This window comes from Ambystoma mexicanum, chromosome 13 (genome assembly GCF_040938575.1).
Source record: "Ambystoma mexicanum isolate Mex_15411 chromosome 13, UKY_AmexF1_1, whole genome shotgun sequence".
Lineage (NCBI taxonomy): Eukaryota > Metazoa > Chordata > Amphibia > Caudata > Ambystomatidae > Ambystoma > Ambystoma mexicanum.
The window spans coordinates 33,508,929-33,532,955 of record NC_090938.1 but is presented as its reverse complement, the minus strand read 5'-3'; the positions used below and the strand labels follow the sequence as shown (position 1 = coordinate 33,532,955).

The 24,027-nt window shown below is 48.3% G+C and overlaps 1 protein-coding gene across 11 annotated transcripts in view; it reads right to left on the bottom strand.

Annotated features, from left to right (window-relative positions):
- ZC3H11A (zinc finger CCCH-type containing 11A) overlaps positions 1-24,027 on the bottom strand; it is a 191,597-nt gene that overhangs the window by 76,370 nt on the left and 91,200 nt on the right. For all 11 annotated transcript variants that reach the window (XM_069633096.1, XM_069633095.1, XM_069633097.1 and 8 more), the window contains 2 exons: positions 4,568-5,074; positions 4,029-4,129 (listed from right to left, as the gene is read on the bottom strand). In XM_069633096.1, coding sequence (XP_069489197.1) covers positions 4,029-4,129; positions 4,568-5,074 — 608 coding nt within the window. The remainder of the gene's footprint in view (positions 1-4,028; positions 4,130-4,567; positions 5,075-24,027) is intronic.

Here is a 24,027-nt window from a genome sequence, read left to right as displayed (position 1 = left end):
AATACCAGTACATGACCATCACACACCCTATCACTCCAACCATTTACTTTGTACCAAAAATCCATAAGAAATGCATCGATCTACCATCAAGCAGGCCCATCATCAATGGCATTGGATCAATTACTGAACACATCTCAGAGTACATTGATCACCAACTTCAACCACTGGCAAGCTCACTCGCTTAATACATCAGAGACACCACTCACATCATTCAACTAAACGACAATATACCATGGAATAAGGACTACTGGCTGATAACCATGGATGTCACATCATTATACACCAGTATTCTTCACGACCAAGGACTCACCACCACCAAATATTTCCTGAAAACCCGTTCTGTTTCCCTCCATGACCAGAACAATATTCTTGAGATGTTACAATTCACACTTCAAAACAATATTTTCACTTTCCACAAATCTCTTTACCGGCAAATACAAGGCACAGCCATGGGTGTGAAATATGCCCCATCATATGCAAATCTGTACATGGGCCACTATGAACTAGAATTTGCGTGGCAACATCCATCATTTACTCACCTCAACAATATTGTTTTCTGGGCCAGATACATCGATGACATCTTTCTCATTTGGAATGGATCAATAAAAGCATTTCAGGACTACTTCCGTTATCTCAATCATAATACCTACAATCTCAAACTTACTACAGAATACAGTCAAACCAACATCAATTTTCTGGACATCACTTTCTACATTGACGACACCATCTGTACCACACTCTACACCAAACCAACTACTGTTAACAGTATACTCCATGCACCACTAGCCATCCACAACACGTTATCCGCAACAAACCCTTTGGAGAAATTGAGAGTTAGAAGGAATTGCACTAAGGAAGATGATTTTGCAAACCAGGCTACAAAAACAATGTACAAATTTATCGACCAAGGATCCCCAACAGCACAGAAGCTACCAGAAATCACTCACAATGACCAGACAATCATTGCTTCAAGTCAAACCTAATACAAAGCCAACAGATGACAGACAGGAAAATCAACTTCATTACTAACTACAGCTCAAACAATCTAACCATTCGGAAAATTCTCACAAAGTATTGGAACATTCTCAGATCAGATCCGGATCTCTACCACATTGGAAGTAAGACCAACCTTAACCTTAAAAAAAACAAGAAAGACGACTAAGTCCCTCGCACTTTGTGAGCAATTCAATCCCTAGAAACCCTAATACACACCATGTGGGTAAAGAAAACCATTAAAAGGAAGCTACAAATCTGGCCAATGTTCAGTATGCACATTTTCAGACGATGGAAGCAACCACCGTCAAACCAAATGGCACCATCCAACAACTCATCAATTGCAATAGTAAATTTGTTATATACATTACCTGTCCTTGCAATAAATCATACATAGGAAGTACTATCAGAAAATTGAAAACAAGAATCAGTGAACATATTCGAGCAATCACTAATCAACAAGATCTCCAATAGCTAATCACTTCATGGAATCCCATCGACCGGCACAGATCAGTGAACTCAAATTCTTTGGAATTGCTAAACTTAAACCTCCCTCAAGAGGAGGCAACATCGATCTATTTGAGACAACAGGAAGCACGCTGGATCTGATTAATGGACACCTGCAACACTGGCCTGAACACAGACCATGAGCTTTGCCACATCCTGTACATTTCTCAAACTGGCTAAATATTCACAACCACTGAACAATTGGCAATTAACCTTCTTTTACCATTGCACCATCCAGATATTAATGTGAATACCCAAACACCCATCCACACTGACTGCCTTCTTCATATTCAACTCCAACCTATAACACCACTAAACTGCCACACCAGCTACTAGCAGATCTCTATAATAGAGTGCATGCTCTACACCACTCCCTCTCTTTCTATACTAGCTGCAACATTGCTACACCAGCTACTAGCATATTCTTCATATTAGAGAGCATGTCCTGCACCACTTTTTTCTGTGGTACTGACTCTCCTTTAAGCAATCCACTTCATTCCACCATGACAATTCACAGTCTAATGCAAGTCCGATGTGTGTCTATATCATTGAATCTTGATTGTCCGCATGTATTTAACCATAAGTAACTTTTTGGAGTTTGCGTGATATCACCGATCCAAAATGGCAAATCATTGAAATCACCCTCATCTCTGCGATCAGACGAGCTAGGGCGAGACCGTCTGGTTGCTCTCTTTTTATGATCACACTATTCATTACCCACTCAGGTCGTTCTTTTACTCGATAGCTTTATGCAATTTGTGTAAAATTTAAGACAATTCTTTCTGCCCATTCCAAGATATTGGATCATACACCATAATTGATGCAAATCGGTCATCACGCACCAAAGTGATTACGCATGACGTCATCGCACACAAATCAACAGCACCATGCTATTAATTCGGCCCACGCGAATAGCATTACGAACGACTTATCGATCCGAACGAGAAGGACCAGTTACAGCTTTACAGCAGTAAGCTCATCTTTAAATAGCCCGACCACTTTTTCTGGCCATATTCAGCCTCCATACTAGGAGGTAATGCCTTCATCTAGGCATACTTCCCCTTGATTCAGTACCCATTAGTCTGCTAGCTCCACATTGTTAAAGCTTCTTGCCAGTTGTCCAACATGCTCAATTACATTTCTTGCTCTTTATAGACTTTTTCGAATGATCTGCATAACATTTTTTCTCCCTCACAACTTGCTTCATATAGATGCACTCCGTGCACCCCTTCAACAAATCTTGAAACAAAATGCAATTAAACTGTTTCAGATCATCATTATGGATAGACAGATGACCCTTCACGAAATTCGTTAGTGTTCCTGCACCATTTGAACACTATTCACCCAACACTATTAATTAGACATGCTCCATAACAGTGAACATTTTTTTATCACCATATGAACCAGTGAGTGCAAGACTACACGCTCTATAAATTATTTTTATTTTCTTCCTCTCAGAAAAACATTATCTAGGTCTACATTGGATACCTAAACAAATACCAATACGGAATCAAATCTTTTTTCAATATATCTTCCTCCTGAAGAACCGTGACCACGCGGTGGGGAAACGCGTGTCAAGGATTTCTTTTGCATTTACGTGCTGCCCTCAATAGGACTCTCCTCAACCACAGAGCTGACTGCTCTTGAGGCATGCTCCTGCTATTCCGTGTTGTCCTCAAAAGGACTTTTCCCAAACATAGAGCCAATTGCTCTCCATCGTCATTCTAACAATCAAGGAGACTAAGTGAAAGCAACTTAGCATAAACCAATTGGTGTCATCAGAAAATTTTGACTCAAGAGAATCATGAACATTTGAACTGCATTTGGACATCTGATACCAAGTTTATTTCAATTTGTGACTAACAATTTGTGTTGTATTTTAAGGTGCGGCAAACCTGCTTTTTGATTTAAATGTGTAATTGTCCAAAGAATTAAATCTTTTTTCTGTTACTCAAATCCACCTATTTTTTTTGTCAACATTTAAAAATACTGGGAAGCGCGACAGTAGGGCTTCTTTTCTTCTTAGCTTGGTTCAAGCCCAGGTCAGCCTCTCTGGCATCCCCTTGTTGCTGCATCTCCGCCTATGCTATTTAGAATTCTTCAGATCTTACCCACTCGGGGCGCCAACACTGTCTCTAAGGCCGATCTTTCCTTTTCGCTGCTGAATTGGTCTACAAACGCTTGAGAGAAAAACCCATCAGGAATTAGGAAAAGGTGTTCAGTGCAGAGGCTTCAGCGAGCTGTCTTGCTACACAGATGAGATAATAAATGAGGCTTATTTTGAGGAGGGGGGGGGAATCATGCTCAAGTGGCAGTATTCTTTTCACTCAATGTCACAGAATGTCTAATCTGCTCCATGCAAGTCCGATAAGCGATCAGAACACGTCTAACTGGCCGAGAAGGCTACTGGACTTGCAGCAAACGCCCTTTAATGGAGTTTACAGTTCCTTTTAGACACCTTCACCCCACCCACCAACCCCCCCACCTCTCAATAAGCCTTTCTCCAGACAGTTTGCATTGGGTCTCACCTTAAGCACATCTCCTCTGACACGGGGTGCTGAGGGAACACTCGGCTCCACCTGTGCTGAGGGGATACTCAGCTCCACCTGTAATTTCTCTTCTTTTCCACCTGTGGGAAAAAAATACATTAATCTTCCACATCTGCTGTCAGTGAGTGCCATTGGTCAGAAACATGTGAAATGAGGGAAATACTTAGATAAATTAAGCAAGATAATGCCGAGCTCCACTGCCCAACGATTGATGGAGAAATCCACTGCCCTTAAATGGAGGGAAAGGAGGGGCACACTAAGGGTCCATCCCGTGCCCCACATGTGGGGGGTGGTTGAGGTGGGGGATGAAAGTGTTTGTGGGAGTCTTGAGAATGCTCAGAAGCAGCCCACCGTCTTAAACGGAAGGTGGCCTGCACCATAAGGGAGGGGCAAAGGGAGGAATGTTGAAACCTAGTCGGGAGGGGCTACAGCGTAGAGGCCATTAGCAATGGCTGAAATGAGATGGCTCTTTGATTATGCCATGCACCCAAATGACAGCAGTCTGCCCCTAGCCTTACCATCTCGCTTTACACTGAGCAGCAACTTCCTGCCTCTGGTGGTTGGCTCAGCTTCAGTTGCTCCATTCTTGGCGCTTTCCCCACCCTTACGTAGCCGCAATGCTTTTTCACGCTTTATTTCCTCCAAGGTTTTCACTCGCACACGTTCCATTGATCGCCTCCTCCCCGATGCTTCGACCAACTGCACTTTGCCATCGCCACTTCTCAGATTAAAACGTGAAGATGGGTTTTGGGGCTCCTCGCCAGTGTTGGGCACCGGTTTACTGCCCTCGGCCTCCACTCTGTGCCGGTAATCCTCCTCCATTTTGCGAAGCTTTTTCTCAGCCAGGACCTCCATAAACGATTTAATGTGAATGCCAGATTGTGCTCTGGCTCCAGAGTCTTCTGTTGAGAGGGCACCATCGCCCTTTGGAAGGGCATCCAACTCCAGCCTCTGACCAAGTTTCTCCAGGCGGATCTCATCCAGGGTCTTGATGTGGATTTCCACTTCTGGTTCCGCAGAATTCACTAAATCAGCCAGAAAGAAGTGGAAAAAAGAAGAGAAAAAGTCAAACAAAGTTAGCAAAGGCTGCACATCAGGCATATGTAACCCCTTCCACACTTGAGAACATGACCGGCACAGGTTCACCCCATCCCCCATTCACACTTGAAGTATCCGAGGCAGACAACTTAGAATTCTCCAAATCTGCCTTGGAAACAAAACTTTAAAACATACCCACCTCCTCCTGTTTGCAGAACCCCTGGTTCACACAACAGGACTGACCCAAAGCTACCGCACAACATTCTTCTGCCGCTTGCATCTGCACTGAACAAAGGAAGCCCTAATACACCAAATGGCAGAGCAGGATTTTAAAAAGTACCTTGGTATTCTAACACATTGGGCCATCAATGCAGTGAATGGCTTGCACCACAGCTGAAGTCAAAGCTAACGTGCAGCTGCCATCAGCCTACACCCTAAAACAAAAGTAGGGTCATATAAATCAGGGCAAAAATTGGGTGTCAGGGTAGCACCCTTGGGACACGGCCCCTTAGGGAAGGATTCAATACCATAAACCTTAAGTAAGGCAAAAGGGTTGCAATGGCAGGGCACTTCAGGCGAAGTCCCGCTGGCTCCGAAAAAAAGTATGAATAAGCAAAGAGTTGAGTGGTCTAAACAGTGCCCCAGAATCTTTAGGAATTCGGACTTAATACCATGTGATGTTATAAAAACAGTAAATTGTCATTAAGGACAAACATACCCCTATTCTATACTGGAGGTCCACGAACTGGTGATAAGAACATAACGGAGAACAGGGGTAGAAAGACCGGGTAACTAGCCATGAACACACAAGGTATGACATGCATCACTTATCATAATAGCATTTCTGATGATTGTATCTGCTTAGATTCACATGCTGTGCATATAGTCTGACATCTAGTGGTAACCGCGGAGCACTGCATCTTGTCTTTAAAGGATCGAAAGGGGATGTCGACATCGGCGTACCTTTAACACTATCCCCAACGTGACTTGTAGTGTACCCAAAATCCCTCACACGTCTAGGTTCCTCTGATTGTATTTTTTCTGCCGTGAGGGAGCCTTAAGACTATTGTGAGTGAGTACAGAAGAGAGAAGTAGGCAAGTTGTCTATGTTCCTTCCATCCGAGCGGGGAAGCAGAGCGGGCACATGTGAATCTAAGCAGATATATTCATCAGAAATGCTATTACGGTAAGTAATGCATGTCTTCTGATGCTGGTTAATCTCCTTAGAATCACATGCTGTGCATAGACTAGCGAGCAGGAGTTGGAGGTGGGTTGTGAGAAGGAACAGTAGAGAAAAGATGTCTTAGTACTGCTTGTCCCACCTGAGAATCAGACCTATAATGAGTGTCTAGGCAATAGTGTTTTGTAAAGGTGTACAGAACTCCAGGTTGCCGCTTTGCAAATGGACTCGAGGAACATTTGCAATTAATGCTATGGAAGCCCCAGTGCCACAGGCTTGAAGGGCAGATCTCTCTTGGCAAGAGTGTAGCAGAGTGATGCAATTGACAATCCACCTTGAGATGGCCGATTTAGAGACAGGATCCCATTCTCTACCAACTGCAACTGAAACGAAAAACTGATTGGTCTTTTTTAGTGGTTTAGTTCATGACTGCCCTGCGCACATCCAGTGTGTGTAGGCTTCCTTCCACCACGTTAGTGAGGTTCTGGAAGAAAGTTGGCAGTTCTATATACTGGTTCACATGAAACTCAAATAAATTTGGGCGCAAACCGAGTGCGCAGAACCACCTATCTCTGAATTGTAACAAAAGTGTCTAGAATTGAAAGGGCCTGTAGTTCACTGACTCTCCTTATTGAAGTGACTGCCACTAGGAAGGCGGTCTTGTAAGTAAGAGCTTTGAGACTTGTTTTATGCATAGGCTCAAAAGGAGACCCCAAAAGTCTGGTTAATACCACATTTAGGTCCCATCCGTGAGGCGGGTTAGAAATGGGGGGGGGGGGTGAATTCTCTTAACCCCTTCCATGAAAGCTTTAATATCCGGAATCTTCCACCACGACACCTTCTGTTGGGACGTGGTGTAGGCTGGGAGCGCAGCTAAGTGAACCTTCAGGGAATTAAAAACCACACCGAGTCTACGGAGTGAGTCAGGTATTACACAATATGAGTAGGAGAGCAGTCAATGTGATTGATTCTCCTGGAATTGCACCATATGACAAAGCGTTTCCACTTATTGGAGTAGCAATATCTGGCGTTAGGCTTTCTTGCTTCCCCAAGTATATACATGCATCTCAGAGGAAGTTGGAGATGCCCAAACTCTAGGACCTCAGAAGCCAGGCCGCTAAGTTGATGAAGTTTTCCACCTTGTCCTGAGATAGCATGTTGTATGGGCAAGGCAGTTTCATTGGAGGAGAGAGAGAGAGATCTCCATCAGATAGGAGAACAAGGGTTGGCATGCCCACATCAGGGCCACCAATATCATGGTGACTGGTTCCTGTGCATCTTCTGCACAATCTTGTTGAGTAGGGGATTAGGGCGAGGGAACGGGGGTGCATAAACACATTTCCCTGACCCTGTTAGCCAGAGACCGTTCCCCTTGGATCGGTTCTGGGGGTACCTGGAGCCGTAATCTCTGCATTGTGAGTTCTCCTGAGTTGCAAACAAGTTGATCTCTGGGAAGCCCCATTCTGCAAAAACGTTGGAGACAATGTCTTCGTGTAGTCGCCATTCATACTCCAAGGGCAACAGGAAGTCTCTGCTGAGCATGTCTGCCAGAAGATTGAGTTCCCTTGGAACGTGTTGAGACAATAGAAACATCTTGTGTTTGAGAGCCCATTTCCAAATGTTCTGTAACAGTTTGGACAGCCCTGGAGAGAGGGTGCCCCCTTGCTTGTTCAGGTAGTACATGTCCATGTGGCTGTCTGAGGATCAGTAGCGTCTTTCCCTGTAACTGTCTGAAAGTCCCTCAGTGTTTTGAATACTGCTAACAGCTGCAACAGGTTTATATGGTTGGATGCTTCTGCTGGGGACCAAATGCTGTGCACCGTCTGTTGAAGGAGGTGCGCTACCCACCCCGTGAGATGTGTCCGTCGTGAGAGTGGCTTCCACTGTATGGGGTGGTGAAGGTTTTCCCCTTCAATAGGTTTTTCCCTCGACCACCACTGCAGAGAGAACGAGGGCTGCCAAGACAACCACTAGATCATCCCATTGTCCGCTGGCCTGACACCACTGGCTGTTGAGCCACTCTTGCATGGGGCGCATGCGCAGGCGCGCGTGAGGATCCAAGTAAATGCAGGAGGCCATCATCCCTAACAGTCGCATGGCCTTGCGGACATTAACCTCTCGACTGGCTACATACCGAGGGATCTGAAACAGCATGTTTTGAACCCACTCGTTGGAGGGGACGACTAGGACGTCTTCTGTCCAAATTAGAGCCCCGAGGAACTGCTCGACTTGGCTGGGGTCTAGGCTGTTTTTTTCCCGTTTATGGAGACTCCCAGACTGAATAAGGTCTCATCTTGAGTGTTCAACAGGCATGTTCCGTAGGAGTCCCCTGTTATGAGCCAGTCGTCGAGGTAAGGCTAAACTTGGATGGATTGCCTGTGCAGGTGTGCTGCTGCAACTGCCAGTACCTTTGGAAATAATCTTGGGGCTGAGGCAATGCTGAAGGGAAGGCCCTTGAACTGACAGGGTTTGTCCTTTATCATGAACCCAAGTATTTCCTGTGTGCCGGAAACATTGAAATTGAAAGTATGCATCTTTCATGTCCAAATGTTGCCATGTAATCCCCCTGCGCTAGTAGAGGAATTACCTCTTGCAACGTTATGATTCGAAACTTTTGTGGTTTGACAAATTTGTTTGCTGGGCGCAAGTCTAGCACAGGGCACATGGTGAGATCTTTTTGCCTACAAGGAAGTACACTGAATAAATACCCTTGTTTACCTGTAAAACGGGGATGACTGATTGCGCCTGCGCCCTTTTCCTGCAGGATCTCAACCTCTTGCAGCAGGCTCTTCAGGTGTTCCAGTGTTAGGCGCCTAGATCTTGGAGGTCTGTATCGAGGTGGCCGGCTGAACTCTATGCAATAACCGTGGGTTACAGTCTTGAGCACCCACTGGTCTGTGGTAATCCCCTTGCATGCGTGCAGGAATGTTATACGTCCCCTGACTGGAGAGGCATGGGAGGGGACCTGGACCCGATTGTCATTTCTGACAGGAGGCCGGGGAACCTCTGGGGGTAGCGTTGCGACCCCTTTCCATCCGACGGCGTTGTCCTCTGGGTTGATAAGGGTTTGTGGAGGCAGACCCCTGTCCTGAGGACCAATTGTTGCCTGAGCCATATTGGTTGTGGGGGGAACGGGAGGACTGCCCACGAAAGGAGCGGCAGGATCTTTGAGTGATCGGATTTTTAAAGTCTTGTGTTCCTTCTTGGCCATTTCCAGTGCCTCATCCACGGCCTTGCCAAAAAGGTTTCAGTCTTCCACAGGTTTGTTGATCAACCACACCCGTGACTCTGGTTTGAAACCAGAGTTTTTTTTAACCAGGCGTGGCGTTTTAACAGGGTACCCCTGGGCTAAGGTTCTCCCCGTCATCTCAGCAGCTACCAAAGTGTTCTTGAGGATGTTGCGGTTCACCTGCTTACTCTCTGAAACAATTTATAGCAGACAAGAACGCACTGGTTCAGGGACCTCCTGCAGCATGTTCCATTGGACTACCGAATAGCTGGCTAACAGCGTGGTGTTGTTGGCTATGCGGGTAGAATATGCTGCCGCATTAGTGACTCTCTTCCCAGGAGCATATTTTTTACATTCTTTGTCCGGCGGAGCCTCGCCCGTGGAGAAAGTGACCCCTGTCCTTTTCTTGTAGACGTAACCACAAGAGAATCTGGGATGGCACGACCCCTAATATATAGGGGGTGAGGGGCAAAACAATGTTTTCACTAAGGGTTCTCACAGCCCTGGTCTGAGAGGGCCTTTTGATGGAATTGAGTAAAGGGATAGCCTGGCTGGCAGGGGGTTTCTCCTTGAATAGGTCTTCCCCGAAGTCTGAATCTAAAACCGCCTCTTGCGTGGCTATTTGGAAGTGTTTTGCTGCCTTCAGAATGGCGTTTAATGCCATCTGGTCATCGACAGGTGAAGCCTGACGTAGAGGGGAGGGTCCATACATATGGTATCTGGGTATGGGTGGGTGACAGCCAGGGTGGGTCATCCCCATGCTGGTCGACCCCCCTAATCTTAGGTCTGATCAGTGGTATCTGCAAAGGGATCACCCTCCTGCAAGTAAGGGTCAAGGGGATCTTCTTTTAAGGTCAAAAATCTCCTCATGAAAAGGGCAGGATGTCTTCTGAAATGTGGCCACTGCAGGATAAAGGTGGTCTTCCATAGGTCTCTTAGTGGTGATCCTCTCAGAAGTCCACAAATCTAGCCAAGATGTCCATACAACCTTCAGATCTCTCTCTGGTACATGGCAAAGAGACAGATGGGTCCAGGGGGAGAAAGGACTCCTCCTGGGGATCCCCTAGTCTAGAACACCAGGATTTATCAAGGAGGGTCTTAGATAAGGACTGGGGGCTTTCAGAATAATCCTCCCGCCCTTCCGGGCATTCAGATGTGTCTTTTGACATGTCCTTCGACGTGTCCGTCGATGTGTCCTTTTGTTTACTGGCCACCGAAATTATCTGAGAGAGACTCTCGCTGATGCTCGGCATTACCGGGAGGGGTTTAGGCCGTTTAGACTGTTGTGCTACAGACTTCGATGCAACCCCAGAGCTTTATGCATCGACGCGCTCTTAGGAGGCGTCTCAACGCTCGTGAGATTTAGTGCTGGCGCCTTTACTTGTAGAGTGCCCGGACGCATGCCGCTGACGTGGTTGTGGGGAGGGCTGCCGATCATGCAAATTGGCGGGTACCATCGAGAAACTGGACATACCCCCGCTAACGCCTTGGACCACTTCGACTGATCCGCCGAGGCAGTACCGAGGGTTGTGAATTTGGGCCCAAGGGTATTGTGTGCGTCCCCGTCGCCGGGGTGTACCTTCCCCATAGCAGGACTATCATCATGCCTGGTGGGGTCGGGCGCATGGACACACGCACTCTAATGCGAGGTCAAGGGCAGCCGGATCAGAGCCATGGCTGTCGCTTAGCTCCTCATCACTTTCGGCTACTGCTGCGGCGGGGGAGCTACCCTCGGCCTGCGACATGGCGTAGGCCGTCCTCCGCTTTACTCGAGACTCCTCGATAGGACACAGGCGTAGGCAGTGTTTACAGGACGCCTCGTCGTGATTGAGGGGAAGACACTTATTACATCAACGGTGCTAGTCTTTCCAGGGGTATTTTCCCTTACAAGAAGGGCAAAATTTAAATGGTGTCCTGTCCATAGCTCAGGTATGTGAAAGCGACGGCAAAACCAAAAGGCATTCTTGAAGAATAGAAACCCCCCAGACCCCACTCTCCCTACTGTATAGGCTGGCCAGAAGGCCTAGCCACCAGCCGATGAAGTCCGTTCTTTGCTGTCTACGGCGGTGGTTAGGAAGAAATCGAAGAGGGGACGATAATAAATTACCAGGAAATATAATTTTGCAATTACTAGGTGCTCCACATAAGGCGACCAGCTAGCTGGGTGTAAAAAATGACGCGGGAGGGATTTTGGGTACACTACAAGTCACGTTAAGGATAGTGTTACAAGCACCCCCATGTCGACGTCCCCTTTCGATCCTCGAAAGACAAGATGCAATACTCTGCGGTTACCACTAGATGTCAGACTATAGGCACAACATGTGAATCTAAGCAGATACAATCATCAGAAATGCTATTACGGTAAGTAATGCATGTCATACTGCGTGTGTTCATGGCTAGTTACCCGGTCTTTCTACCCCTATTCTCCGTTATGTTCTTATCACTAGTTTGTGGACCTCCAGTATAAAATAGGGGTGGGTTTGTCCAACAGTCACTGCATTCCTAGATATATATATATAGGCCAGGCTCAAGCAAGGGGCTGGTTCGGATTGAAAAGCACCTCCTGCATGCCCTACAATTCAATATGAAAAGTGGAATGCACAATGGCAGCGATTAGGTCAAGAAAACAAGCAAAGTGAAACAGCCTGAAACCACTCGGGTGGATGAATATTCGATGCCATTTACTCTTGAGAAACAATGAAATTGTCAATTTTACAACATTTCCTAAAGAACAACTGGATTGTGAAAACTCTGTAGGGGAACACATGAAATATTGCAATACTTACTTTGGCAGAGTACCACCAGAACATGATTTACTCCCAAAAAAACATGGATTCACCCAAAGCCAATCTGCATGCGTGCCAGATAGTTACTGAAGTAGGGCCCGATACAGATGTCCATACACAATTAAACTATCTACTTCCTACTGTTCGCAGAGATGGGTAGTAGGTTATAAACTATTTGGAAACAACTTGCCTGATAATATGCAAACTGGGATAGCGACTGTGCGGCATCTCGCTCCCGGCTGCGCTCAGGGGTAGCCACTACCCAGCTGCATTTAGCTTATTCGCATGGGCTAGCCTTATCCACTTGCACACCTAGCCTGTTTGTAGGCATTCTGCATCTAGTGCAGTAGTATAGCTAAGCCTTATGCTCCCTGCTGCGCTCCAAGAGAAGCAATCTGCAACTTCTGTATCATGCTGGGTTGATTGAGACGCACTGTGTGGGGTGGGAAATGCATCGCACCAAGATGAGTTCCTTAACGGTGTGTCGCACTGGGATGGATTGCGGGGCATGGAAGATGCATCACATGTGGATGGGCTGTTGGAGACAAGAAGTGAATTGGACTTGGATGGAGTGTTGAGGGTGGGCATTGTGTCTCACTTGGATGGATCGTTCGGGATGGGAGATGTATGGACTGCAGGGTGTGAGAAATGCATCGTACTTAAGCAGATTGGTTAGGGGCAGAAACCGTGCCGCGCTTGGATGGAATGTTGGGACAGGGAATGCGTCTCACCTGAATGAATTGCTGGGGCTGGTAAACACATCGCATTAGAATGAACGGTTGGGGTGGGAAATGTATTGCATTTAGACAGAATGTTGTGTATAGGAAATGTATTGCCACTAACCAACCATACTAAAAACTCATCTTTCTGCATACGCACGCTCAGAATTCTGAACTAAACACAACCATACGTCTACCGCACCACAAACCAAACGCACTTCCCAACAACCGACATGAAAACACATGGCTACCAACCGAAAAACGCACCAACTATTAGTGAATGGTTTCTCCGAGCTGAAGCTGCCAACCGCACATCAAAAGCTCTTGCTCTTCTCCTGCTCTATCCCACTAACAAACCCAACCCTCCCTTCCATTGTAGATTCGCCAGAGTGCCAAGAGAGAACGCAAGTGGCAACAGTGCGCAGTACAAAACCCACTAACATTAAAATCTTGAAAGGATTGGAACATCTGGACTTCTACTGTAAACTTAATTTGATTGTGATGCAAGTTCATAATTTGAGTGCTTCATGCAATATATACTTGTTCAGCAGTTTCCTTGAAGTATGGTGCACAGGACAAAGCACCTGCAATGCCAAGGAGCTGCGAAGCAAAACGCCCGCAAGAGCGGGATCTGGTAGTTTAATAAGGACTGTTGATACGCACTAGGCTTAGAATAGTTGTAATGGTATGTTCTTGGCTTCAAATCATTGTTATGGAATGTACCAAGCTCAGAACGCTTCGAATTGTATGTACGAGCAGCTGTGATGTTTCAAGGGGCACTGTGGTGTATCTTATGCTCGGAATAACTAGTCTCCCTTCATAAATGGTACCAAATTCTAAAGGTGTCTTCAGCTTTTGAATGAATGAAAGTAGCCGTTTTAAGATGACTATTTCATGTATATATTTAGTTGGTAAGTACAAGTTACTTACCTGTAACCGTTCTCCAGCATGGGTCTGGCATGGATTCACATGCTCATGAATATTCCCCGCCAGGCTGGGAATCCTCTGTAAAGAAACAATCAGTTTCATTCCTGAACCGTCTTTCTCCTAACAACCAATCACCGAGCTCTGCATCATACTGCCCCCAACCAATGACTGCCCTCTACCTAAGCCCCTCCTCAAGCAGCCATCTTCAGATTTGGTAGCACATAAAGTGGCAGTAGGACCAAGAGAAGAGCCGCAGAGGGGTAGGCGGGAGGGATCGCATGTGAATCCATACCAGAGCTATGCTGGAGAAAACAGTTACATGTGAGTAACTTGTTCCTTCTCCAGGATTGGGTCTGGCATAGATTCATATGCTCATGAATAAAGAATAGATAGCAGTACACACATTCACAACCACGGGAGGTGGCAAGGCTCAACATAAGGCTCTTGCGCACCTTCAAGCGAGCAGGTCGTGCAGCACTGATGGACCAACTCTGGACTCCTCCCTGTCGACGCAGTAGAACTTTTCGTGAAGGTGCGAGTCGACCTCCACGTAGAAGCCCTGCAGATGTCCAGCAGGGGCACACCAGACAGGAACGCCGTTGTAGCAGCGATCGCCCTGGTCGAATGGGCTCTCGTACGGCCAGGCAGCCGTCGGTTTGCCAACCTGTGACAGTAGGAGATACAGCCGGAGAACTATCTGGAAATGGAAGCCTTGGACAGGGCCTTCCCGTGATTCACAGGACCAAAGTTCACAAAGAGCTGAGAAGTTTTACGGAAAAACTGTGTGGGCCACATAAAACTTCAGTGATCTAGCCACATCAAGCAAGTGCAAAGTTCTTTAAGCCGGCGACGAAGGAGTCTGTAAAAACAAGGGCTCATTTAGACGAAAGTCGGATGGCACCTTGGGCATGAAGATGGGGTGTTTCTGCTGCACCACCCTCGTCTTGCGGAAATTCAAGTACAGTGGTTTACAGGAGAGGGCCTGGATCTCCCCCACTCATTGTGCAGAGGTGATGGCCATGAGAAAAGCTGTTTTCCACGACAAACTTGAGTGGCACAGAATGCATAGGCTCGAACAGGAGTCCACATGAGCCTAGTAAGCGCCACGTTGAGCTCCCACGCCGGGGCTTTCAACGGCGGGAACAAGCAGAATAGTCCCTTGATGAATTCCCTGACCAACCGGTGCAACCACTAGGAGGGTCGTCCTGGGGATCCGGTGTAGCGGGAGATAGTCACCAGACAAACCTCAACTGAGGTGTGAGCCAGCCCCGACTTGGCCAACGACAACAAATATGGAAGTACCTGAGGGGCCGTGACCCTAAGAGGGTTGATCTTCTGAGAGCAAATAGCAAATCTCTTCAGTCCGTAGCATTTCAAAGTAGACAATGCCCTAGCCTTGGCGAGAACTTCCTTGCAGTACGGCGGCAGAGCGTAGCCATGGAATTAAGAGTGCTGCAGGAGCCAGGCCTTCAGGTTAAGAGACCCTGGATTGTGGTGAAGAATGGCACCCGCTTCCCTGGCGAGAAGATCCGCAACCACTGGCAGGGACGTGGACATGCTGAGAAGGTCCGGGTACCAGATCAGCCTCGGCCACGCCGAGGATCATCCTGCACCGGTACCATCTAAGTTGAGTGATGACTCGAAGTAACAACGGCAACAGAGGAAACACATTCAGAAAGAGGCCTTCCCAAGGGAATGAGAATGCGTCCCCCATGCTCCTCTGCTGGGGGAACCTGCTGGCAAACCTCTGGCACTTGGTGTTCGTTGCTTTCGCAAACAAGTCTATCGGGGGATTGCCCCATCTGAGGAAAAGGTTCTCCACTAGATCCTGCCTAAGTTCCCACTCGTGGCAAGAGCGGTGCTCCCTGCTCAGAGAGTCGGCGACCGTGTTCTTTACTTCTGCCAGATAAAACTGAATGAGGAACATCCCCTGGGCGACTGCCCAGTGCCATAAATCCTGCGCCTCTTTGGAGAGCGCTGGGATCTGGTGCCCCCGTTTCCTGATGCAAAACAACGTTGTGTTGTCCGTCAGGGGAGTTGCTAGGTCTGGAAAAGACCCGGGGCTAAGCTGATGTTGGAACTGTTGGGACTGGGGGCTAGCTAGTCTTTTGGCTGTAGCTCCTGAGATTCTATCCGGGGCTACACCCAAAAGATCAGGGGCTATAGCCCCCTTAGCCCCCCCCCTAGCAACGCCCCTGTTGTCCGTGAAGACCTGCACCACCTTGCCCTTGAGACAGCAGCACCGATTTGAGGGCCCAAAAGACTGCCCTTCGCTCCAGAAAGTTCATCTGCAAGGTCTTCTCCTCCGGCAGCCACAGACCTCTTGCGTGAAGACTTGCGGTGTGGGCTCCCCATCCTTCCAGAGAAGCGTCCATCGTGACCGTCTCCTGGTGCAGTGGGGCGGGGAAACCGTACCCCGGGTCAGATCCGAGTACACGCCCCACCACCTTATCGCCCCGACGGAATCCCTTGTCAAGAGCGATCTTGTCATGGCAGTTTCCGGACACCTGGATCCAATGGGCGTCTAGGAACTCCTGCTGCGGGCGCATCCTTAACCTACATAGCCGGATGAGGCAAATGCATGACGACATGCCGAGCAGAGACTTGATGGCCCTCACTGTGGCGATTTTCAGAGTCAACAACCGCTGCACCTTGTCCAGGATGGCTACTACCCTCTCCTCCGACGGCGACGCCAGTGCATGAGTGTTGAGCCAGGATACCAGGAACAGCGCGTTCTGCCATGGAGTCAAGCAGGACTTTGCATATTCACAGAGAACCCCAGATCCGTCAGTAGGCGGATTGTCCTCGCCGTGTGGTCTACCGCCATGTCTCTTGATTTGGCCCGTATGGGCCAGTCATCCAAGTAAGGGTAGACGTGGATCCATTGCAGTCGCAGATGGGCTGCCACCGGAGCCATGCACTTGGTGAAGACTCTGGGCGCCGACGGGCCTTGAATTGGTAAAGCTTCCCCTGAACGACAAAGCACAGAAACTTGCTGTGTCCTTTGTGAATCGGGATGTGGAAGTACGCATCCTCCAGATCCAACGACAACAGAAAGTCTCCCCCTTGCAGCTGTCTGAGCATGTGCCATTCAGAACTTCTGGGACTCTTTCTTTAGTCGTTGCAGATCGAGAATGGTTTAGCAGCCCCCCACACCTCCCCAAGGTTAGTACCTTGAATAAACTCTGGAGCCCTGGAGTCGCTTTTGAACTAGCTCCATCGCCCCTTTCTTTAGCATAGCCAGAACCTCCAGCAGCAGCTGAGGGATATCAGTTTCCCTGCCGGGCCACCAGTGGTATTTGGAGAGACTTCCATTGGAACGCGAGTGTGTCTGTAGGCGAGAGCCTCCCACCGGGGTGCACAGGCGAGGGCCTGACGTCCCAGCCAGTTCATACTTGGTTGGAGGTCGACGGGCCACCTTGGGGTCCCTGGCAAAGACAGCATCCTCCTCCGAAGGGCCTTGAGCGGCCCATGTTTCTTGGGCCGAGCAGCGGGAGGGTTGGCGGTAAGAAGAGGAGCCCCCACCGTAACCCTTCGAAGATCAGAGAGACTTGCCCCCTGAGGAACAAAATGACTGTCGTCCCTGCTGTAGCGTGCCCAGGGAACGTGCCGTCTCTGCCTTCCCGAAAAGATTGTCTCCGATGAAAGGGCATGTCCAAAACCCTTGTCTGGACCCATCGAAAGTTGGTGGCCTTGAGCTAGCCACGGCGGCGAAGGCAAACAGCATTGACCATCTGGCAGAAACCTGCGTCTGGGATGTCCGTGGACACATGATGACGTGGCCTGACGCCACCTCGCACTCCTGTAGAATCTCCAACGCCTCTGACATCTTCGTCGGGGAGGATGTCCAGCAGAGGTGCAAGCTTGAACCACAGCTCCAGGTCGTAGCACGCTACAATAGCGACGGCGTTGGCGGCATTGATGGTCGTCACTGCAGAGTAGATAACTCTCCTTCCCATTGCATCCAATTTCTCCCCGCTTGTTGTCAGGAGGGGTGGATGCTGCCGAAGATGTACAGCCCAATGACAACTTCTTGGCCACTGCAGAAACCACCGAGTCCGGCGATAGCTTGGCCCGCAAGCACTTAGGCGCAGAGTCCTGCTTCGCTGGGGCTGTAGAAGGGTTCTTCATGAGCGCCAGTCCATCCCAAATGTCATCCAAGAGCAGGACTGAAAGGATGCTCTTCCTCTCCGCCTCGCGGCACTGGTATAAGAAGCCGCCCTCCTCTGGCGTGAGCTGGAAGAGCTCTGATGCTCTGGACAGCATTGCATGGAACAATCCTGTCTTGTCCGGCAGAGGATCTGGGCGGAGGCGACGGGAGGTCCCCCATCCCGCCGTCTGTGCCTGTCGTCGCTGTGGCCAACTTCGTCTCACCTGTTGGGGGAGAGGAGGGGTGACGGGGGCAAGGAGGCAGTAGGTGCCTCTTCTTGGATGGTGGTTCCCCCCGTCAGTGGGGCAGTCAGCCCTGATGCCGCTGGGGGAGCAGGCAGTATCCTCTTCTGTATCTCAGATACCAGTGTATGAAGGGTGGAGAGAATGTCCATCGAAAGATCTCTAGGTGGCAGCTGTGGTGTAGGGACAGGCAGCTGGGGCGTAGGAGCAGGGCCCGGTCCTCTGTTGCCTTCCTCAGCGGTATCTGTCGTCGGTGCCCTTGTCGTAGGGCGAGACTCAGACGTTTCCCTCGTCGCCACAGTCTTCCTGGATGGTCTGGAGGTAGACTAGTTCCTCATCCTCGGCAGAGGAGAAATCCAAGCCCTGGAGGACTTAAACACCCCCACCCCCTTTCTTCGCATCCAGAGGGGACGGTCTCGGGGAGATGATCGGCATCTTCTCCAGGGTCTTCTCAATGGGCTGGAATACAATCTCCCTCCAGGGAGGGACACTCTTGCCTTCGGTAGGGCGGCCTGCTGGTCCGCCCCACGGCCTTCAAAAGGGACGCCATCACCACCTCGATGGAAGGAGCAGCCTTCGTCTGGTGCACCTGGGCCTTTACGGTGAGGCCATGTCCCTTGTCCTGCTTGGTCTTGGTGGTCACCCTTGACACCTTGTCCTGCTTGGCCTTCACCACCAAGGTTAGGCCGGACCTGGTTTGGTCTTCTCCTTGGTCGTCTCCGGGGCCACCTTTAGCTTGTCCAGGTGATCAGACTTGAAGATCCAGAGCGTTGACTGGAGACCGATGCAGCTGGGGATGTCGAAAGCGCCATGGCCGCCAAGGAGCCAGCCACAACGGCGCTCCCGACAGTAGTGGACTTGCGGTGCTTGGCCTTTTGTTGGACCCCCGCGGGAGGGGCACCCTCAAAAGGACTTATAAGCCTGCGCAGCTTTCCCGGATCCGGGAGAGGCATGCTCCTGGGAACCACCCAGTGCAGATGCCTTGGCCTGCAGCCACTCCTCCAGCCGTTTACACCGATCCTTCAACGTGCATTTCGAGAGTTCAAGGCAAAACACCCAATCCTCCTCCTCCTCCTGCATTGGGTACAAGCAGTACAGGCACTGGGAATGTTTAATCCATGTAAACATTCCGCAAACCGCAGTCGGAGCAAAGCTTGAAAAGGGAAGGGGAATCCTTCTCGTCCGACATGATCCACACGGTGAAGGCCTGAAGAATCTTCTAGAAGCTTCCATGAAGAAACTCGACAAAATCCGCCCTTGAGAGGCGCTAAAGAATCTGAAAAACAGGTTGCCGTTAATCGGAAGGATGATCGATGGAGCACAAGACTTGATTGACCGAAAAATAGAGTACAAGCACGAGGACTCCCAACACTTGAATGTGCGGTAAAAATCTGAAGATGGCTGCTTGATGAGGGGCTTAGGTAGACGGCAGTATGATCCAGAGCTCAGTGATTGGTTTTTAGAAGGACAGTTCAGAAATTAAACTGAAATTGATTTCTTTACCTCGGATTCCCAGCCTGATGACAGGAAATATTCATGAACGCGTGAATCCATGCCAGACCCCATGCTGGAGAACAGTCACTCATCACTGCATCCTTTTACGTCACTTTCCTTTTGGTTCAGTGGAGATGTTCCACAGTTAATCAGCTTCTGGTGTCTCTCACGATGAGGAAACTCAAGTCACTACAGTAAAGGAGCCTTTTCTTTGCTCTCCCCTCAAAGCAAATCGCTGTTGACCATGTGAAGGGCTTTCTTAAAAATGAACATGGAGCCGGTGTAGTCTAAAGGCGTAACAGGGATGCATAAAGGTGTTAAGTTTTCTCGCACAACGGAAGGAGTCCACAGACTCCCAGATAGGCAACTGCATAGGCCAGTTGGAACTAGTTTCATGCTCACTACAGCACCCCTTATGGGACCCCTGTGAGGAACCCGAGGGCGTCCTCACTTTTCCCCCCAGAATCGTCCACTGAGGTGGCCAGGGAAAGGCAACTGTTTTTGGAACCCGACCCTGGGGGCCGTTAATGTTAATCTTCCTGACCTGTGTCACCCCCAGATCCTTCTGATTTTACTGGTGGATTATTTTTCCTCATACCTACAGGTCTCAAATTTAATAGGTGTTATGTGTACATATTGCATTGTGTGATATTTAGATTGTATTGACTTGTCTCTCGAGTTTAGCAGGGGTTCCGTTTCCATACTGCATAGTACGATATTCAGATCTCATTGGTAGACCTCTAGACAGGTCTCAAATCCCGCTGACCAGCTGACTCCTGAAGTGAGGCGGAACCCACCAGTTAATTCCTGTGGAGTGACACCCCAATCAGGGGCTCACGCCTCATTAGGCGTAAGTTCTAGCTGCGCCCCTCAAAATCACCCTTCAACTAGTAGATATCCTTCTTAAACCCACACTGCTTGTGCACAGCAGTGAGCCGCGTATAGGGAGACGGACTCTAAAGAGAGCCACGAATAAAACCCAACTATATAACCCCTAACCGCCCCTCAAGACAGCGACTGAACGAGTCTGCTACATCAGCCAGAAATACCACCTACAGAGCGAGCCCCAACTGTTAGCGGGCAGCCTCCACACCCATTACAACATCACAAGACAACCAGACCAAAGCAGAACCAACTGGACACCAGCAAATAAATAAAGACTAACTTCAGAACGCACCCCCGGAGTCAGGAACAAGAATCGAACCAACACAGAGAAGAGACAAATCCCTCTACTTAACTCCTTACCTCGCTGACAACTGGCCACCAGAGCAAACCAACCCAACGCTAGAAGCAGCAACATCAAACTACCCAACACAAACGAGCAGAAGGATGAATACCACAAGAAACAAACACCCGACCAATGCGAATACACCTTACATCAAAGCAAGAAGAACTTCCAATCGACAACCACAACTCGTGGAAGACGTACCGGATGAAAACAAAAACCCAAGACAGAACGTAGAAGAACTCTTTGAAGACGCTGACACCCCAAAACCTACACCTCAACAAGAGATCGACCAGGAAGGGAACACCAACTCCAGTCAGTACCTCAACAAGAAAGCCCAAACCAAACACCTCCAAACTCCACTGCAATCTTATAAACACAAGATCCATGTCAAAACACTCAGATCTTCGACCTACTCGATGACAACGGCATTGACATCCTGTTCATCACAGAAACATGGCTGGACGACAACTACAAAATCACACTCCAAAGCTGCCTACCATCCGACTTCAAATGCCTTCAAAATAAACAGGAAAAACAAAAACAGGAGGAGGCATCGCAATAGCATTCAAAGGACACCTGAAAATAAAAACAGATGAACCGCTGAACATCCTCAAGTGCGAAACCATGGTAATGCACCCAACAGCAAACCCAAAAACCAACTTCACATTCATCCGGGTGTACAGACCGACATATGATGCAACCGTCGTCGATAACTTCATAGAAGCCATCACCAACATAGCCATCAACCACGAACACCTAATCATCCTGGGGACTTCAACATCTGGTTTGAAGACAGTCACGCCAACACCCAAAACTCATTGATTGAACAACTCACTACCATGAAACTACGACAACTAGTCAAAGGGGCAACACACTCAGCAGGACACACCCTTGACAATTTTCGCCAAGGAAATATCACCACGGCACCGCTGATACAAATACTGTGGAGCGACCATCTCATCATCCCATTCGTGATCACTCTGCCTACTCAAGTCTGCATCCAACCTCCTAAACTCTCAACCACCACAAAAAGAAACTAGAAACACATCAAAGAAAGCAACCTAGTCGAACAACTGGAGTTAACCAAACCCGCAACTACAGAACTAGAGCTAGCTGACCTACACCGGAAAGCAGAGCTACTACACAAATGGATTGCAGACACAATTGACAAGATCACCCCAGAAAAACCATTCACCCCATCAAAAAAAAAAAAAGAGCAATGGCAAAATGGTTCACCCCATTATTAAGCGCCAATAAAAAGGAAAACAAAAAGATGGAACTGGAATGGAGGAAAGAATGCAACCCAGACAAAAAAAAAATACTGTTCCAGAGACAAATCTGCACATACAAGAAGGAAATTCAAAAGGCGAAGAGAAGGCATTATGATGACAGAATCACCAATGCCACCAACACACAAAAAGAAATATTTAACAATTAAAGAGATGAGAAACCCACCAGGCTGTGACAACACCCCAACCCCCTCAGAGAAACTATGCAATGACCTGGCAGATCACTTCAATGAAAAAATCAATGACATCCGACAAACCATACAAAACATACCAATCGACCACAACATACTACCAAGCAAACCTATCACAGAACCTCAGCGCAAACTCAAACTTTCCTGAAATATCAGCAGAGGTATTCGCAATGCTGGTAAAACACAGCAAGAAAGCTGGATCACCCATGGATCCCTGTCCCCCGGACATCTCCAAATCAATCCTCGCACAAGGAAAGCCAGCAGAATACTACAGAAAACTTCTGAACCCATCACTAGTAACAGGAACTGTGCCGAGGACCTTCAAATCAGCATATATCAAACCACTTCTGAAAAACACAAGTGGTGACGTAGAAGACCTCTCCAACTACAGGCCGATTTCAAACATTCCCTACCCGGCAAAACTCTTGGAAGCCTACGTATATAAACTAACCCAGAACACGTAGAAAAACACCACCTGCTAGACCAAGCTCAAGTCGGTTTCAGACCCACAAGAGGAATGGAAACAGCACCGCTATCCATCTGGGACGACCTAAAAACGAACGCAGACTCAAACAACCTCAGCCCTTATCCTACTCGACCTCTCTGCAGCCTTCGACACAGTCACGACACCCTAACCCAAAAGGCTAGAAGACATACGCATAACAGACAGCAGCAATATGGACTAAATCATTCCTAGCAGACAGAACAGAAACCATATGGATTAAACCCTTCAAATCCACCCCACGAGTTAACGACTGTGGAGTGCCACAAGGATCCTCACTGTACTTCAACATCTACCAGACTCCAGTTATCAGAATCTTCAAAAAATACATTACATGCTAGAACTACGCAGATGATAGTCAATCATCTACAAAATCGAAGACACCCAAGCCGATCACCCAACAATCTGAAAATCAATCCAGGAAAGACAGAAATCATGATCATATCCAAAGACCAAGAGAACGAAACCGCCATCCCGTGGCCAACGGAAATGGGAACCACACCATCACCATCTACGGTAGTAAAAAATCTGGGAGTCCTGATGGACAACACCCTAACCTTAGAACCACAAATAAATGCAACAGTCAAGAAATGCATTTTCATCCTCCACACAGCAAGAACCATTCTACCTTTCCTCTCCTTCACGCACAAAACTCACCAATGTCGCCCTAACCATGTCAAGAATCGACTATGCAAACAGTATCTACCTCGGAATACCAGAATACCTCCTGAAGAAACTATAACGGATCCAAAAGGCAGACTACTCCACAAACTATTGAGAAGAGAACACATCACTCCTGCCCTAAAAACACTACACTGGCTCCCAGTAAAACATTGCATCACCTTCAAAACAATGTGCATAACGCACAGGGCAATCAGCGGACAAGGAGCAGAATTCCTACAAAAGAAAATAATCTACAAGCCAACAAGACTCCTCAGGTCAAGCAACGAAATCCGCCTGGAACCAAAACCATACCTCAAGAAAAAACTTTGAGGCACCTCCT